Source organism: Xiphias gladius, chromosome 14 (genome assembly GCF_016859285.1).
Source record: "Xiphias gladius isolate SHS-SW01 ecotype Sanya breed wild chromosome 14, ASM1685928v1, whole genome shotgun sequence".
NCBI classification, from domain to species: Eukaryota; Metazoa; Chordata; class Actinopteri; order Istiophoriformes; family Xiphiidae; genus Xiphias; species Xiphias gladius.
Window position 1 is genome coordinate 5,413,248 of NC_053413.1, and position 20,129 is coordinate 5,433,376.

The 20,129-nt window shown below is 39.4% G+C and overlaps 1 protein-coding gene across 1 annotated transcript in view; it reads left to right on the forward strand.

Annotated features, from left to right (window-relative positions):
* The window catches only part of astn1 (astrotactin 1), a 409,363-nt gene that overhangs the window by 191,300 nt on the left and 197,934 nt on the right, over nucleotides 1-20,129 (forward strand). The window contains exons 14-15 of the mRNA XM_040142993.1: nucleotides 1,048-1,242; nucleotides 12,743-12,870. Of these exons, the coding sequence (XP_039998927.1) occupies nucleotides 1,048-1,242; nucleotides 12,743-12,870 (323 nt within the window). The remainder of the gene's footprint in view (nucleotides 1-1,047; nucleotides 1,243-12,742; nucleotides 12,871-20,129) is intronic.

A 20,129-nucleotide genomic window follows, 5' to 3' on the forward strand; every position in this document is an offset into this window, starting at 1 on the left:
CTCTTTCAAGTATTCAGTTTGGATACGGACGTAATTACACGTTCAGGCGAACTTTGTGTTAACATATCTGCAAAGATATGCTGTTCCCCTGTTTTGTTAGCAAACACACACACACACACACGAGTGATGCAATCCACACTGCAGCCAATGGTTTCACATTATTCCACTAATTAACGGGTGGTTGTAATGTGCCAAGATGTGATGCAATAAACCACCAAAAGCAGGTAAGAAGCTGTAAACATGTAAACAATGCAGACTTGGCAATGTTTTATTAGGAAGGAAAAACATTCAACACATCTATGACACCTCAAAGATACACACCATGCATTCTGGTGAGTGACACAAAATGTAAACATAACTTTTGTTTGATTACAAAAAAATGTACGTTTTTAAATAATAATTTAGAAGAAAAGGGATAAACATATTCTAAATGTGTAGCATCACAGCTTGGCTTTCACTCTTAAATAACTATGCATTAAAAACTTATCTCAAAGTTTTAAAAAGGGGAAAAAAAAAATAAAAGGGGAAAAAGAAAGCACAAGCCCAACTACTGATGGCTTTCATTCGTTTTCATTTTCCACCAACACACAGTAAGACATTCAGTGTCGGAGCACTCTCATTACGGTCGACCAGTTGGAACAGAAGCCAAGCCCAAACAAAAATTGACTCCAGATCAGATGCTGCATCTTATTGATCCTTTTAATCTGCTATGTGATCCTGCATTATCATGTTGAACTCACCGAGAGAGCAGCTCCATGTCATATGGTTGAATATTTAAATGACAGCTATAACCGTTTTAAAATTGGCAGTACAACCAGCACCTAATTAACTTAATGCTCTTTTCTGTTTTGTTCTCTGTAGACTTATTTCTTACCCTAAAAAACTACTGTAAAAGGCAGTCAGGAAATGCTAGAGCAAATAAAGAGAAACAAGCTAATTTAGTGACAATTAAGGAATAGTAAGTAGTAAAGTAAGTTCTCAGGATGGAAGGATGGAAGGAAGGAAATATATGAATCAATTAAATGACTAAAGCTTGTATTACTCCAGGTGCATCGAGGACTACAAGCGTGGTCCAGATGGGAGGTCATGCCTGCCGCTTTCTGAGGCCTGCACGGAGGGAATCGACTGTGGGGAAGCAGCGGATATCCCAGCTAACCAGACTGTGTTCGGAGACCTTTTCTACGGATACAACAACCACACCAAAGAGAGCACCTCCGGACAGATCCTCAAGGCCACATTCAGGTAAACACAAGCTGTTTGTGAGGTGGAGCATATGGGACATTGTTCTGCCATTTGTATCTCAGCAGGGAAACCGTTTGGCAGGGCTTGGGCCTTTGGCTCCGATAGTGGTGATATCCAAAATAAAACTGTTTGTCACTTTTCTTTAAAGTGGCTTGGATGAAGTGGTCAAAAGTTAAAGTTGGACATGGATTAAGAGTTACAGTTGTAAGCACAGAGAGAGACCCAATTTACACCTGGTATGAACATGCAACCTGTATCTGAGTCTCTGATCTGGATAAGGAAATACATGTAAATTCAGGGTGTAAATCCAGGCAGACAATGTTGAGATTAAAATATTATTGGATTGGTGTTCCAGCTCTATTGTGATTTGATCTCAGCCAGCTGAATTTGCAGTTTGGCCCCTTTTTTAAGAGGACAATCCACCTAACACATTCGGGCATTTCCTGCCCTCTTCCTGCCATCTAAAGCAAGTCTGGCAAAAACTACAGATGCCCCTTCCTCAGCAAAGAAAAACAAATAGATCCTATACAGCAGCGCAGCTTTCCTTGACCTGGGATGCTCCATGATAGTTAACAAGTTTGTGGGCTCCACCAACCTAATTAGCATGTTGAGATCTGATCTCAGTGCAGGCATACTGTATCTGACATAGAGAACACGTACTAAAACCCGACTTAATTGCAAAAGCTTATCCAGACACATGTCACATGTTACTACCTTGTGTAAATGGGGTCAAAGACTCACTTTTGCACAAATGGCCTGGACACACTGGGATTTAAGATTTTGGGGCGAAAACAGTTTATTGCAAAACTGCGATCAGAGCATTCCCTCGAGGAGGCAAAATTAATCTGCCCGATCGTTTCACATAGACTTCAACTTTGGTGAAGTTTGACACGCCAATTTGCGCCATTTACCAACAGCGAGTTGTCTTGATAGTGCTGACATTGGTGGGGACAGAGAGCAAAAGAGTCCAAAATAGAAAAACCTCTCGTGGCTGTGTGGCATCATTCACTTTTATTGAACCTCCTCTGTCTGTGTGAAAAGTTTTAAACAAAACAGGAATGATTTGCAGACCATTTTGAGACAGTTCTGTCTTTAAAATAAACTGTCCAGTTAGTGACTAAGCTAAGCTAGCTAGCTTGTTAGCTTGGAAAGCTTTAACTTTTTATTGAAATAACAGGCAGAAGTAAGTACAGACAGTACAGAGATGCCCTGGGAGCTAACAGTTAAACCTGCGAGTAGTCACTATGTCGCTAAACTTCCAACCCCAACCTATTCTACTTGGACGAGCAAATTTCCCTTTTAGGTGTGAAAGACGAATTATCCTTGTATTTACTTTCAGGTTGGGTGGATTCAAACACCCTCTCACAGCCAAAAACATTTATTTCATATCAGGGTTAAATGCCAGGATGCCAGGAAATGCCTGGTTAGACCCCAGTACTCAGTGGGAATTCTCACCAAAACCTACTCCCTTTTCCTGGGACACGTGTCGCAGAGTGCAAAATCTGCCAATGAAAAATAATTGGCTTAATCAGACATGTAGACATCCAATCACAGTGCAAAGGTGCATTCAGCAGATGGAGCATGGAGATCATTGTAATGTTACAACTAAACATCCAATAGTTATGAAAAGCCAGAGTGTTACGATTAATAATCCGTGTAGTTAAACAGAACTAGTTCCCTTAGCTTTTATTATGAGAGAAAAATAATATATTGCCTGGTAGTAATGATTTTAAAAATCATGGGAAACATTTAACCCTACTACATACGTAGACCAATCCAATAAAATCAATGATTTTTGAAATTGTTAAAGGAGATTGTGTTAGGTACGAACTGCACCTATGACCACTTTCAGGAATGGAATGAAGTAAACAAATTACATATTTCCTTTGTAGAATATAATAGCACCTTCTATATTCCAAAGTTAAAAAGATTGTTGTTACAAACACACCAGAGGGGAAGACACAAGGATAAGCAAATTACAGGTTGCTTATTTATCCTATTTTTATTGAAACGCCAGCACAAAAGCAATGAGGTTATTGAGAAAAATGTCTTTGGTGGGGATGCTTGCTCCCAAATCCCCTATACAATACCAATGTTATTGTTGATAGTGGAGTTACTTTACTAAGCGCTATACATCGCAACCTTTCAGATTCTTTCAGATTGGAATATGGTTTAAATCACTCGATGGCAAAATGGAAACAGTTTTATTGCATACATAATCAGGAGGTAGATGTGTCTTCCCAGGTTGTCAAAGCATATTGGATTGAATATGTACTTAAAGGTGTTTAATGTCAATTCCCTCCCATTAAAAATAAATAAATAAATAAATAAATAAATAAAAATTTCACATTTCTCTTTTTATTTCTCAGGCAAATACAAAAGAAGAAAGAAATACAAAAAAAAAGAAAAATCAGCCACAACATTAAAAGCAGTTACCGGTTTTAATGTTGTGGCTGAATGTTACAGATATTAAGCCATACAGGTTCAGAGAGATGCTGTGTCACTTTCATAATTTGTACAGGGTTTGATGTGGATAGCAGAGTACTTTGAAGGTGGTTAATTATCACTGTCCACATGCTGCAATCATTTCCACTGAACTCAGGAAGCCAGAAGGTCAACAAAGTCATCTGCGGCCCAGGAATTTAATTTGAGCTGTGCACAGATTCCACTGCCCGGAGGCAACTCACACACTTAGCGATTCACCACTGGAGTTGCAGAGAGGGAGGGATGAGTGAAGCAGGAAAGTTAACATCATCAAGAATCTAAATCTCAAATGCTCTGATCTCATTTGAAAGCGCTTGTGAATGGAAAGCAGGGTCTGCAGCAGACTTTGGAGAGCACGGAAAGCTTCCTGTGCAGATGAGGTGGTGGAAGAGGAAGGCAGACTCTATTGGGAGGCATGGTTTATGCAAGGCCTAATTATAAGAGATGGCAGCAAATGAATTAAAACTGACCAGGCAACCCTGTCTTCTAGAAATTACATTTCTCTACAACTACACTGCAACAACAAATATAATTTGTAGAAAATGTAATTGAGACCGGATTACATTTTCTATAAACATAATGAGGAAATGTTAATTTACATTTCTGGCAACTCGCAATTACGTTAATACAAAATGTTCACCGACAATATATTTGTTTTCCACCAAAATATCAAATCTTGCAGTTCAACATCCACTTGTAGTGACGACATCATTATTGAACTTTTCATGGTTCTGTTTAGACACTCACAGCACTCTGTTAAGTTTAGGGAAGGATTGTGGTCTGGTTTAACAGAAAAAGTTCACCGTGACTTCAGACAAAATGCGTTTATTTAATTTCAACCGAAACCATGATCTTTCTCGAACCTCAACCGGAAGCACTTTTGTTGCCTCAACCAAACCACAGACAGAACTGTGGATGTGAACCCTGGTCTCTGGCGTGACAGTTGTTTGCCTTGTACACCCACCATCCACCCCAACCACCTCCTAGTGATCCACTGCTGTTAATAAATGTATCACTTCATTCCTTCAAAAAATACGTTGTCTGTGAACAAAATCCAGCCAGTGATTATGTCTATTACAAAAGGTATTTGCTGTTGCAGTTTATTTGTATAGAAATATAATTTCTAGAAGACTGGGTTGGACCAGGAGCCCATGTGCTGAAATTGAACCTAATTGGCCCAGATGAAAATTTGAATGTAAAATGACCAAAAGTTACGGGAAGAGCACACTGCAATTGAACACAGATGCAAAATCCGTTTGTTAGATATGAAAGACAGCAATACAATGCCTGGTATGAGGTGGTAAATATGTCCCCAAGAAAACTAAATGTCAAATTGAATGTTTCAAAGCAGGAATGACTGTGCTCTGGTCAATATCAAATGGATACTCAGGCAGCTGAATGAAAAATGAGGTTCCTGTTGCAGTGCTTTATTTTAAAAATGTATCAGATTTCATCCTCCATTATGTTGCAATAATCTAAAAAATGTTAGATGGTAAGTGGAGTTACTGTTAAAGGGGCACTCCATCGGGTGTAGATGTCAATTTACTTGTCATGGGTAGGATTAACTCAGCCTCTGAAAACAGTCACTGTAATGTTTCCTGTGGCTCTGGAGTTTTTGTCAAGTCAACAGAAAATCATTGGAATGACATCACTTGAGTAATCTTAATTGGGCTTAGAAAGTAGTCATTTTGGACCGCATTACAAAATGGAGGCAATGAGCTCGACAGATATCATTTACCTGGCAGCAAGGTTCAAAAGACACAAAGTTGCATTATTGGTAGGGTGGGGGTTGACAGCAACGCAAATCCAGTATCAAATTGATCCCAATTCTGTCATATCCCCCAGCAAATCCATTTACTGTAGGTTTAGCTTCCACCATTGGCAAGTAGAGCTGCAATGATTTGTCAATTAATTGATTATAGAAAATTAATCAACTTAATCAACTTTTTTGATAGCCCGTTTGCCTAAATAATTGCAACCTGAGAGTGAAATGAATAGTATAAGATATGAAATGTTGATTAAATTGATTTGACTTTTTTTTTCTTTTTTTTTCTTTTTTTCTACTGAAAGCCTACTGACTTTTACACCTTAATTTTTAAAAACCTCTCCCAAGTGTTGGAAGGCCTGATTCCAAACTATTAAGTTGATGACTTAAATATTGTAGGATATGCATAAAATTTTAACTGGCAGATCTGACAGCTATAATTGATAAGATCAGCTCAAGGATGGATTATGACAAAATGGATCTTTGGGCACAGACATGTCAAAGGTCCCACAGATCTGAAGACATGCGTTTTGGTCACTTTGTGTCTTTTTTTTTTTTTTTTTGGGGTCGTTTTGCATCTCTTTGTAATTAAAGCTAATAGTAACTTCAAACAGAGGCTCTGGCCCAGGGGCTCCCTGACCCCTTGGGCCCCTGGCCCGTAAGCCCGCTAGTTTACATTAACTCATCCTTCTGCTGGTCTTGTTGGTTTGCAAAAGACTTGCAGTCACTAAGTGGCGTTGCAGAGTGATTTCCATTTCCTCACAAATGGTGTTTGGCAGGTACAGATAGCAGCTTGCAGAGAGCACATTAGCAAAACAACAGCCAAGTTAATAACACAATCAATGTTAATTAGCCACAGCTCACATAATCTGATCCTGGCGGTGTTTGTTATTGTAACCTGTAAAAGTGATGGTCAGCATTTACCAAAAGTAAGAGGCCTGCTAACATTACCTGAATGTTTTGTACGTTGCTCTTTGCTAATAAAAAGAGTTTGATAAGAGCGTTTTTTGGAGCTTGACCCATACTAGGGTCTAGTAAACCTGAGCTTTTGCTACATTGACTATGAACATTTTTTTTTTTTAAATCCGTCTCTTGAAAGACCCATCAACCAAAATACAATATATAAAGTTAAAATAAAATATATAAAATGCAATGTTATACAGTAGATTTAGTGGCTCAAATGAAATCTTTTGAGAAATAAATGACGCTTTTAAATGCTGTCCTAAACACTGGACTCTGGCTGAATCTGTTCATCACTCCCTTCACTCCCACTAGACAGTGACACTGGTGACCAAGGAGTGTGTAGTTAAGTGAGACTGTGTCAAACTACCTCTAGACAGAGAAACCTTTCAAACATCAGAAAATTCAGTTATTCCGGCCACTTGAGGCTGCCATTGACTTAGTCAGTGGTCACCAAAATATGCAAGTGGAATAGCACTGTGGCCTGTGTCCTCCCATAATTTTGTTAGATGTACTCTTTGCCCTTGAGAGAAAGCAAGCAAGAGAAACACAGACAGAGGGAGGGGTAATAAGGAAACCTTTCGTTGGTGTTCACTGGCACTTCTTCAAAAGCTTCTACCCCGCTGCTTTGGAGAAGCACAAAGCATCTGTCTCCATCATTCTGTGAAAGATGCAGTCAAATTTTAGTATTGTTTAATCATAAGTGGAGGTTTGTTTTTTATCACTCCAAACATATCACGTAATCTTTGTTTCTTAAATTTTGACCATTATCTAGTAAAATTTTCTCTTAACTCTTTACTTCTTCCTTTATTCTCTTCATCATGCTACCGCACACAAAATCCCCCACTCGTCTGCAGAAAATTGTAAACAATCCCCCCAGGGTAAAGTTTTGACTGGGGGTGGATGGACCAGCTCTCTGCCCCCCTGCTCTCTGTCCCCTGCAAGGTTTTTCTATTTAGACTGTCTGGAACAACAGCAGGAAGAGGGGCAATAAAAGGAGAGCAGCAAGTGGTGTGGACAGGTGCCCAGCGGCATAACATGCACGCGCACACACACAAACACAAATCACCAGAGCACTCAGGTAAGCACACAAATGCATGATCTCACACATTTACCCATACATACATGGCCACACTAGGTGAGTGGACCCCCCTGTCTACTGGACAGCCAAGCCCTTTGAGCTACATCTCCGGAGAGAGTCATCTCACACACACAGCCAGTTTGATTCTCTCCACCCAGCATGCCTCCCTCATGGTTCGGCTTTCAAGCTCACCGGCCCTGAAATGCTTCTCATGTTTTTCAGAAAGGAATTACACACCTCCCTCCATCCCTATGCATGAAGCTTCCCCTCCCGCTTCGCAGGCAGACTTATTATCATTTCAAAAACACAGGGTTTATTCATTTGATTTTCCTCCTAGGTAAAATCCAGTTGTATCGTTGTCATTGGCAGCAGGCTGGCAGGGCATAATGTAATTTTAGTCACAAAGCAACATGAGATATGTGTCCGTGCTCAGGAATGAGGTCATGGTGACATCTTGGGAACATCCGGCTTGATATGATCTGGGTTCATATTACAGAGCTCAGTGACAGGGGTCTCTGTCTTGCTGTCTCTCTGGGAGCCAGAGGACTCCAGTAATGCGATGTTAAAAAGCTAACCTCCTCACATTACTTCTGACGCTGTCCTTTCTCCCCTCTCTATTCTTCTTTCACACGACAAGCACAGAGCAGGGTTTTAATGAATATTTTAGTGCCCTTTGTTCTCATTTGGGTGGCTGCTTGGGATCAATAATTAAGACCACACTCCCACCTGACAACCCCCAACCTAGACTACTTTGTGCGGACATCTTTTTTTCTCCCTCTTCATTTTCTGGCTCACCTCAGTCTACTGTACCGCACCTTCAAAATCCCCCCTCAAGAGGTATACCTTCATCGACTCTGTTAATTAAAATATGAAGTGTGTTTGAGGCAGACTGATGGAGCGGATGGCGTGTGAAAAAGGTGGATGGTGGGCCCCCGTTGGTTCTCATTGAAAGTTGTGAGTTTATTCAATCACATAGTCCAACCAATAGTCAGGAGGATCAGCGTGTAGTAAACAGAAAAAAAAGTCAAAGGGTTGTTTTTAATGAACAGTGTCCTTTAGTCATTATGTCACATTTCAAAAATTCACCACAACTCCTACTAGAGAAAACAATGTAGTTTAGCATTAGTAAGTTTTGGTAGTTCCTCAAATTTAGGAGAGATTTCATTCTAAAAAAAATGATTTGACATGCTTACACTCTGCCAGATGGCTATTTAATGTCACATGTCATCATCTAACAAAAGGAACAATGAAAATTGTCAGACATGAATGCAGTGGTAGGAACCCACTCCATATTCCACTTAGCATGCATCTATGAAAGAAGAGAAAAATCGCTGTCTTCAGCAAAGACAACTGAGATTTACTCATTATATTCTCAATTTATGTGTTTTGTTAAACTGACAGCTGAAAAATGCAAAATTGCTTTCAGCAGAAAACTGACACATGTTTGACCCGATTGACAGTAAATTCCCAACCAACCTTGGTTTCCATCATTTTGGGCTGGAAATGTAACAAACTGTGTGTCAGTAGAAGCTGATGATACATAGATGTAACCAAAGGAGCAGTAGGATTGTAAATTCCACTTTGTTTTTTTTTATTATTCTACTGTACATCATTATTCCACTCCAGAGGGTCAAGCTGTATGAAGAAGTGTTAGCCCACTTTAGTGCCTTACCACCCAGCCACATCAACACAGAGGCTTTGTTCCACATAACCAACAGCTAACTTCACATTGTTTTTATGAGCTTGATTTCCATCTAATTACATTACTCCACTGGCCACGCCATGACCGTGCAAATAAAATGTCATTTGAATGAAATACTGGCATTTGATGCAGCCACTCTAGCGCTGTTTCCACTCCAAGCCAGTGGCTTTTGTTGTTCTCAAGCTGCGACTTTCCCAAAGGCAACAGTTTGCAGTTTGTAAATATTTGTGTACCCCCCCCCGCACACACACCTCAGGCCCAGAGCACTGCATGAATCAAATTGTATACTACGCATGGTGTATATTAACAGGAAAACTGAAGACCTTTTCATGTTTTTTAATGGCCACTGCTATGCATATTTTAAAAGTGGATGGCTCTTATAACAGATTTTTTAATAAAAAAAAATGTCTTAAATGGGACTGCAACTGAAAAGAACATCCATTTAGTCCAAGTGAGATGCTGTAGATCTTGCCTAATTTAATAAGTGGTGTCAGATATGGTCACTGGTGGGAAATATTCCCAGCATACAGGAAGCGGTAATTTGAAAATTGAGAGAAACGAACAGCATCAAATGAATCATTCTTCCGGAGATGTCTAGACTCCGACAATATTTTTTTTTCTTGCTTCTCTTGCCACATTGGTGGTATTTTTTTTTTTTTTTTTTCACAGACCAGCCATGTTGGTTAACCGGATCCTGCTGATTTTTATGTTCAGGAGTGTTTCCATTTTGTCATTGCCTGGGTCTTACATCATTCCTAACAGTAAATATAACACTGTACACACATGTTAATTGCTGAGATGTGCGAACACAACAACTTCACTATTAAGATATGACAGGGTACGAACAGCTAGACGATCAGTTTTTAAAAAATCCAAACAGGAATCAAACTCTCTCCTTGTAATGAGTTATTATACCACTTAATACTTCCATTATATATATATATATATATATAATATATATATTATTCAGATAAATTTTATTCAGATAATCTGGCCTAACTCTTGGCATGTCCAACATTCCTGATCAGCCAGTTTAAGGTTGTGATGTTGTGTTTTATAGATTCCAGTTTAAAGTTTAAATATCATGGAATTATCCTTTAAAGTGGCACTCATCTGTGTTTTTATATGAAGCATTGTTCAAATTAGTTTGTGTAATTTGAAAGGGTTTATTTCACTGGTGGAGGCCAAAGCAGAGCAAGAGTAAATATTGAACTTACATGAATGCTAATGTTGCTCCATGCCTGCTGGAGTTGTAAAAAAACATTTGATTGATAGAATGTTAGCAATATCATATAACTTTTTAGAGCGTAATAATGAACACATGCAGATTTTTAATTTGTTAATGAGCTCTTCCCGCAAGGGGGAAAAAAGAAAAAAAAATTCAGCTTAAAGTGATAGTATTTAATAAAACAATTTTCTCTGGCTGCCCAATGTGGCCGCAAATGTACATGATTGTCTAGTTATGATTCTGGAGTCATACTAATCAGAGAACGATGGATCCCTGCAGAAGAAAGTAAAGATATATTCTCATCAGCTTTGGTCTCAAGACACCTGAGTGACTTAAGTTACTGATTTATTGAAGTTATTCTGTAGTGGAACCTCGTGAACCTATCTGGCATTGAGACAAAGAATGATGGAGTGGACAAAATAAGTGAGTTCAACCAAGAGTCACAGGCAACAGCAGACAAATGAGGACATCAGCTCTCAGACTTAAGATGAGTCACGTTGCAGCGGAACAATCAAAATAATGAAAAATGGCATGCTTAATGTGAGACTTTGTCTCTTCAATACACTGCGCAGTCCTGTATAATTGTTACACTATATTGATTTTCCCTTAATGATTTGCCAGAAAGTGTTACTTTACAGTCTGCCACTTATGAGAACACTTATTTACCCATCTTTGATCTACTCTGTCCTTCCAGCCTTCATCCTGGCTTCATTTTCTTCTGACTCCTTCACCTTTGTCTATCACCACAGCTTTTAATAAAGGTTGTCATCCCAAAATGATTCTTTGTAGAGCAGGTTATTTTATAGTCATAATTAACACAAAATGCTGCAGGCACTTATGTCAGAAGTCAACTACATCTAAAAATGTTTTTAAAAAACATTGATGCCAAGGTCCCACTATTCATGGGATTTCTAGACTATCATGGGAGTTTCAGAAGCTGAAATTCAGACTTGGATTTACTTCCCAGGTGATCTTACATGTTCTTAAAAGGTTTTCCAAATGGGTACCATAACAGGAATGGGCTACGATTTACAGATTTTGCACTTTTTTGGCTTTGGTGGTCTCGAAACCAGGGCCGGATGCATGAACCTCTCTGTAGATTCATGACTAAAACACTGTGTAGACGTAAACAGAGAAATATGCGTTTGCACTCTTTGTCTGTTTTAAAAATCTCAACAGGAAACGATGTACACGAAGACACGCCTGACTTCCGCACAGTTGGCCGTGGATCTAACAACACTCTCACTCACGTGTTTAGACCTGCCTGCTAAAACATGGTCAACGTAATTTCACTGATGTGTCACACCACTGAGGTTCTCCAACGAGGCCACAGCAGTCGTCCTTACAATCTGTATCATTTATAGTGTCAATTATTCATCACATAAACCTGTAAACCATCAGTGGTGATGATATCCCACACACTATTACCATCAAACTTCAGAAAGGTAATCAGAGATCTAGTTATAGCATTTAAAGCACTCCATTGTAACAGAACAGGCAAGCACGACAACAACATAAACACAAGGAACTAAAATTAAGCCTCAGAGTAAATGGAAAGAATATTAATACTGTGCAGACAAAACTGATTGGTTGAAAATCCTTTCATAAGTGTGCCTATGAGCAGCATGTTAAAGATAACAAACCATCCTACACCATACACAATGAGTGAAACTGAGTGACAACCTAATCAAATAATGCTTTATTATTTAGTGTCTCTGTCTCACCCTATTTTTGACACAGGCTTGAACATAATCTCACTGCTTTTGCTGAAATGGTTTATGCAAGGTTTTTGTACATCTGGCCGGAGGTTTGGTCAGAAATAGTCACATTTTAGACAACGGAATAACGAGTAAATTGATTATAGAAAGGTAGGCATTTTTAAATTAGCGCTATTGCATAAGTCCCGTTACTTTAATTGTTCAAATTAGTCAAATTGTCCGTAAAACAAAACATCTGGGCAAAACATCTGTGATTGTGTTATGTGTGACTGTTTGTCATGGATGCACTCACTGCTTTATGTACTTCAAAACCCAAAAAAAAGAAACTCTGGAAAAGCTTTGTTGACTAAAGCGTATGCTGCAAATTGTTGACGTATTACCTCCCCACCCTTGCTTCATCACTTTTATTTCTCCCTTACATTACTGTATTTCCTCATTTTCATATGTCCCCCCCTTACGTCCCCCTTGTTTCATATCTCCCTCTTCTCTCTTTCCCCATGTTAGACGGCTGACTACTCATGTCTCTAAACAGGACCCCCTCTCGTATCTCTCTTCACATCAGGCAGAAGAACTTTGCCCGAGGCATCGAGCAGCAGCTCCCAGATGGCATGGTGGTGGCATCAGTGCCAATGGAAGTTCAGTGCCACGAGGAGCTGTCGGACCCTGTGCCCGACCCAGAATACCTCACAGGTATGAAACCATATTTCATAGTTCAGTCCGATAGCTCATACCTGTACACTGAGACGTGACCCAGAATCCAATTTGAGCTGTGTCCGAGCTATATTTAGGCTAACTGGGTTCTGGTAAGGTCTTGTTGCAGCATGTCTTGCATCTGTTTGTTTACATATCTAATACCCAAGATGATCCAAGTGGACCTGCTAGAGCTCTGATCACGTGGTGCGTCATGGTGCTGTTTTTTGAGGCAAGCTGTTTATATACTACTAATATACAACAGAAAATATGTTTTAAAAGGAAGGAACAAAACGCCGGCCAGATTACATTTTTTATCAATCTAAATAGGAAATGTTACAAATTCACTTATCAATGGTCCCATTTATGACCACTTTCCTGGCACAAAACGGGGCTCGAACAATGTGTACGCCACTTTCCATGGAAAGTTTGGGATTTAGAGAGAAAAACTTGACAGGAGAATGTGCACACCTGAACGGAAACGCTTGCTGGGGAAAATTGTTGACACAGGTGGTGAAGTAGAGAACTGAAGCCAGATTTTATAATGACCCTTGTCAAAGGTTTAATGTCACTTCATGACAAACCAATAATCATATATCAATGATATGCTAAACATTCAGGCCTTCAAGTGTTATGTTGTGTTTTGTACTTGTAGTAAGACACTAATTATTCCATGAGCACCTCTCTGTTATAGAAGAAATAGACTAACTCAAATATTGACCATTTACATCTGCAACTCATTACTAAACTATTATTAACAATTGAGCACCTACCACTGGCTCATCACCACATTCCCCAGCCCTGAGGGTTTTGGGCTGAATGGCAAATGGATGCCAGAATGAGAGAGCTGACAGATTCTGGAAAAGTCTGCTTCGCCTTTACCCAATATTAAAACCGAATATCCTGATTTCTTTTCATCTCAACCACGTTAACTGTTGAAATGATCATCGAATTGCATCACAATGCTTTATAAAATCGGAGAACAAACGTTAGATTTCTAACAAAATATTCTAATAACTGTGAATATTTCACCAACTATGATTTTAATTAGTTTACATGTATTCATTCATCGATTCATTCGTTTTGTTTGTTTTGTACAAAATCCCCTCAGCCAACACATGGCTGTGTTGTCAGGGGCACCATGCAGTCGCAGAGAGACCGACTAGAAATACCGCAGCTCTGCCACACACTGTGCCTTCTCCAGCACCTCACCCCACACCTCTCCACCACCTGCACTCCTCAACTGTGAAAATGAAACGCCAGTATAATAGTATGTTTGTTTGTTTGTTTTTACATAATCATTGTGTGGTCTCATTAGTTACGTATGTGTCAATGTACATAGATGCTTAACAAATGCCAAGAGGCGAGCTTCGGTGTCCCTGTACCTCTGCCGGGCGGTCCATGCTCGGGCGGCGTGCAGCAAAGCTATCGCCATTACATAACAACATGCATATCAGTATTCATGAGGGAATTGACTATTTATGCTTAATTGTGAGTGTTCTGAGTGGAATATGAGGCTCAAAAAAGTGCATAATACATACATTTTTATAAATGAGGCCCCTGGTAAGTCGCAGCGTGTTAATACTGAACGTTTCTGTGAATAATCAACTGACAACATATTTCATTTGTTTTCCTACAGTCACTGCTCTTGCGATACAAAATCTGCTTGTAGCAACTAAAAAATGTTTTATTTTGACACTCCCAGCACTCGGTTAGGAGCCGTGGTCTTAGTTTAATTCTGAAAACAGTGACGTGAAGCCCAAGTAAGGACACGTTTACTAAATCAGTAAAACCACAGTCAAACCCTAACCTTAACAAAAGTGCTTTGTTGCATAAAGGGGTGGGTTGTACCACCACTGTCTGAATTCATTAGTCGGTGTCATCAGAAGCCATCTCGCTGTTCTCTTCATTATTAGTGCAGCTCACGGCTTCGATGTCTGAGCAGCACGTAGCTTTTCAGTGTGAAACAGCTGCCATTAACACAGAAACGGGGAGAAAAAAGAAGAGGAAATATCCTGGGCTAGCCGTATATCAAACAATTCCAGAATGCCAAAGACTCTATCGTCCATCTGGAAGCATCATTATCTACTGAGTTTGACCTAACTTTTTTTTTTTTTTTTTTTTTTTCCCTGCTTAGTTTCACTGTTTTGTATTCTAAATGTTTGAAATTAAGTTGCGCAAGCGGGGGTATCGGTGTTTGATTGTCTAGTTGAATAGGACAGAAATCAGGTTGACAGAAAAATCGTCTGTAAAGAACCACTCCATTTTGAAAGAAGATGAACATAATATTCTCAGTACATGCATTTAAGTTGTAGAACAGGCAGGAATTTTATAAAGAGCCGAAATCTGTAATGGTGAGGAGAACCTCCAGCTCTGCCGGCATAGGCAATAACCTTTTTCTTCATGTTCAGAGTGCAGTACAGAGAGTACTATAATAGAGAGTGTAAAATTAATCATTTTATTTCAGCATATTTCAGGGAAATGCATCGTCCAGGTAGCCTGCTGGCTAAACTTATTTCAGACACCTTTGTAACTGCCTTTGAATTGCCTTACATTAGAAAACGGCAGATTGCAGGATGGTTTTATTGCTTGTTGTTAATATAAAAGCAGAGATACAAGGCCAGTCAGGGCGGCAATTCAGAACGACTTCATCTAAGGTTACGTCAAAGGTGATGGACAATCAAATGATGACGGAACGCCAGTGGTTCAAACTGCCATATATTGGAAACTTCAGAGGATATTAAAACTGCCTCATCTAAATGGATCTTCTGCCGTCACATCCCTGAGCTCCTGCCCCCCTCTCTTTCCCTCCTCTGTTCCCCCTCTGCCTGCACAGTTCAAACCTTTTTATCCCTACATTGCCCCTGGGCTTGCAGTGCACACAGCCCAGAACAGAGCCCGACGTGGCAGCACTTCTCTTCTCATGGCTCTGTGTTGGGCCTTTGCTACAGCAGTCCCGGGCTTTACTGAAGAGTAATATTATGAAATGAAATATCATTTCAAAGCATCCAGCTGGTTGCCATAGAAGCACACAGTGTGCTCAGGGGCACAGTGGTGCAGTTTTTCACAATGTTCCCTACCGATGCTTGAAGCGAATTGAAACCTGATGCTAGAAGTTGAAAGGAAAGTACAATGCAGTGGTCCCAAAGAATGGGATGTGGAACGACGTGAAAATCCATCATATAGAGAACTGAATTCCTGCTGTCACATCTGAGCTAGCCTTTGTTCCACTAGCTTCTGTCTTTTCTTAAAACCTGAAACATGTACTTGGAGCTTATTGTCCTTATACTAAGTTAAATGAGTTTTATAACTTGCGATTAGAGGCAGAAACCTTTTGTGATTTTATGTTAATCAAGTTACAACCCTAGTGTTCAAAAGACTACAGCTCCCATATTTTTTCCATGGCAGCAGTGCAAGAATCAAACTTAATGTTAATTATATCTCCCTCATTCATTATATCCGCTCACAGTTCCCTCTTCTAGCCGTAAACTCTGCTGTCATGGCACATAGCTCACCAACTGACAGTCTGTCAATCTAGTGACTTTAACTTTGCAAAGGCCTCGGCCATGTGGAAAATTATGTTTTTTTTTTTTTAAAGGAATTGTTTGTTGAAGATTATAACCCCTCTCATGTCTGCATGCTAAATATGCAGCTAGAACCAGCTGGAAGTTAGCTTAGCATAAAGAATTAGGAGGAAACCGCTTCATAAATCCTGTTCTTTTAAAGGCCACAACAAACATAAATATTACTTAAACAGCTGTATTAAATCATCACTGAAAAGGAAAAACAGCTTTTTTCCTTCTCAAGACAAATAGAGTAAGCTGCATTAAATACTGCTCAGTAAGGTTATGTTACGAGGCGGAGTTTTCCTTGCATTATATTTTTGCATTGTTCAACATTCTGAACAGCCATGAACAGCATTCATTACCACTGATACGCAAATGATAAAAGTGAGAAGGCATCATTAAAACAGCATTGTCTCTATTATGATCCTGTTGATCCATGTAATTATCTTTATTGTAGTGATGGTGGTGAAAATAAAAACAAAAACAGATGGCACGCTGTTTGACATAATAACTTACCACTTATTTGCTTTTTCTGAAGCTTTTCACCACATCTCATGGTCTTCCTCAGCAGATAACTCATTCGTTATCACATAACTTGCTACAACAATTCAGTTTTCTCAGTGACAACTAAGCAAACTCTGTCTCTGTTGAATTATTTTGTAAAAGTACAGTTTTCAATTTAAAGAATGAACTTTCAAGAACAATTCTGCAATTCGAACATGTTTGGCAACATTAGTCTATGATGCTGTTTATGATCTATGATCTCCAAAAAGTGCAGCAAAATAATGACTTCATTCAACGTGTATGCCCCTTTTAAAACAGCATACAATATCTGAGAATAGCTCTCTAACACAGTGCTGTGGTTACAGTGTTGGATGGCGTGAGGAAAGAAGGCACTACCCTCGAGCTCGTTTTATATATTTGAGATATTTTTCAGTAAAATGACACACTGTTCCACTGTCTTCTCAGAAGTGACGCAAGTATCATATAAATGCCTCATGAAAGCTGACAAGCATTCACTTAGTGTCCATAAATGCACCCACTGGTGCTTCAGGCATAATTAATGTTTTACATCGTAGAATTTATATTTTTTGCCATATACTTATTTTTATACAAGGGGTAAATAAAATAACAGGAGCAGCTTATAATATAATACAGTCCAGTAGAATAGCTCTGGAATACATACTCCTGTTCCTTTCTGGTAAGTGTCCTTCAGTCAGTGTTATTCAGTCATTTATTCACTGGTAATTTTTGCAGCTGCATTTTTTTTCTGTGTTTGGCACATGGTCATAATTTTTAAAACATTTCATTTTCCACATTTACGTAACTTTGCAGTGATTGTGATTGGTGCACCAGCCACTAACATAGCAACAACCTGCCCTGTTTGTTCCAGACACTTTCTTTATGTTGCCTCAAAAACTGATGATGACTGACACATACTGATCATTTGTATTCAAATTGACATCTTATTTACCTGCCTGTTATGATTCACAGGGGGTTGGGATTTTAAATCTAAAGTCCCTAAAGCCACATTCTCCAAAAACTCTCAAAAATCACAATGAAATCCTGCATTAGCAGATAATGATGAAAAGTGATCGCAAATTCTTCCTCACCAAGACAGGATGAAAAACAACTCACAAAGCATTATTTATTACAAAGCTGAAATGTGAAGTTTTCCTGTAATTTTGTCTACTCTTGATTTCTGTATTTTTAATTGTTTCCCATCTTTAATAATGTACAATCACTGCACTGCCTGAGTAAACTTACTGTGATACTACTGCTACTGTATTTTGTGTGCCTTAAAATTAAATATTTTTATACATTTTCAAGTCCCTGCCCAATATGCTTTGAAACCTTGCGTTAATGTCATTTCATTACAGTGGTAGTTGAATAAAAATAAAGTTTTGGGACCTGCTATAATCAAGTTTATATAAACAATCGATTAAATGACTGAATGAAAGAGGTCACTCGTCGTGACAAATTAACAGAGAATTATTATCTGACTCGACAGTTGCCATCAGCACCAGGGAGGATTTTAACATCTTTTAAGTCATTGTTTTGGTTTTATGGACGGCAATTTTTACCAATCTAACAACCTAGCTAAAGAGACTCCAGTTGAATCAAAATGTTGCTCCTTGTGTGCTGGACGCATGAATGAGCAAATGTTTGCTAATTAGGTTGCCATTTCAACTGAAAAGGTGATAATATGTCAGTGTTGTGTTTACGGTTTGTTTCTGCTGCCACCAAGTGAGCAAAAACATAAATTAATGGGGTTTTAAAGGCAGTAGTTCCCACTGCTGCTCGTATAAGGAGTTGGACGGACTGTCGGGGTTATTTTCCATCTTTCCATGATGTACTCAGAGAATTATGAGATATATGTGTTTAAACAGTCAAGAGCTGGAAGATACCAATCCATGATTTAAAATAAAAACAAACAAACAAAAAAAACCAAACAAACAAACTACTTAATTGAATGTGGGCAGAGCAGGGGGAGATGGAAAATACTGAATGTAGGTCTCCAGGAAAAAAGAAACCACTGCTTTAGTCTTGTCTCTTTTGGTCATTTGAAGAAGTATTAAGTAATATATGAGTTATGCTGTATCTTTTTTAGCAACAAGTAGGATTTGCAACAATGACAGCCGGTTAATTAGAGATCCAAAATAAATGAAGATCATCTGCAGTGGTTGAAAGCTGATGATGAATCTAGGGGGACCCACCATGAGAGGACCAAGAAAAATTCTAATAAGATCACTGAACTGATTAAGGGGAACAAAGAGAAATGTTCTTACTGGGGTCCCAGATTTCCCTCTATTCCCCTGCCTACTTTCATACAGAGTATTGTAACAGTAGATCTGAGAAACCTTTACTTTTTCAACCTTTCAGTTTTGGCACCTGAAATGGGAAGGAACAAGTTTTTGTCCCAAGAGTTCAGACCAGAAAGGTTTTGAATGCCAACACCTCACCAACTGGCATCATAATCATTGAGTCACTGGTACTGATCAACAATCTTGTCACCCCCTACATGGATATATTATAGTCATTATGTTCTGCACCGCAGTAACAATCTTACTTATCGGCCCTTTAAAGCAGATGGCCCGTCACAAGTTCATTGAATTCATTCTAATAAACATTTGCTAACTCTCAGCTGTATGACACCGAGTTGTGTATAGGCAGAGGAAAACTTGTTTCAGCTTAGGAATTTTGGCCAAGAAGGTGCTGGCACCGTCCTCATGAAGCCACCTGGGGCATCTTCTCACCTTACTGCACCTGTTCTCTTGGCCTCCACATTTCCACTGAGTGCACAAACACAAGCGTCAGCGCTCTCTCCAGCGCAGCAGCCACAGCACACAGCACTTCCACCCATCTCCTGGCAGGCTGTCAGCATTATCACTGCCCCTGCAGTTAATTGCACGGCTCAAGTAATCGTCCATGGGGTAGATAGACGAGCAGAGGCGGCGTCGGCAAACGGAACGTCTGTTGGGCTGCGATGAACGCATGCCACCCCTCCGTCCCTTGCTGATTCGGCCAGGTTTGGTTGCTATGTGCTATGGTCAGTATATTAGCCACAATGTCAGCATTCCTTGTTCCAGCCTACTCTGGCCCTTGCAGAGGTGAAATCATTCATCTTCCTATTCATCTGCGGGCTTGAAAGCCATTCATCATGAGGCCAGAGACCTCCATCAATTATTCCAA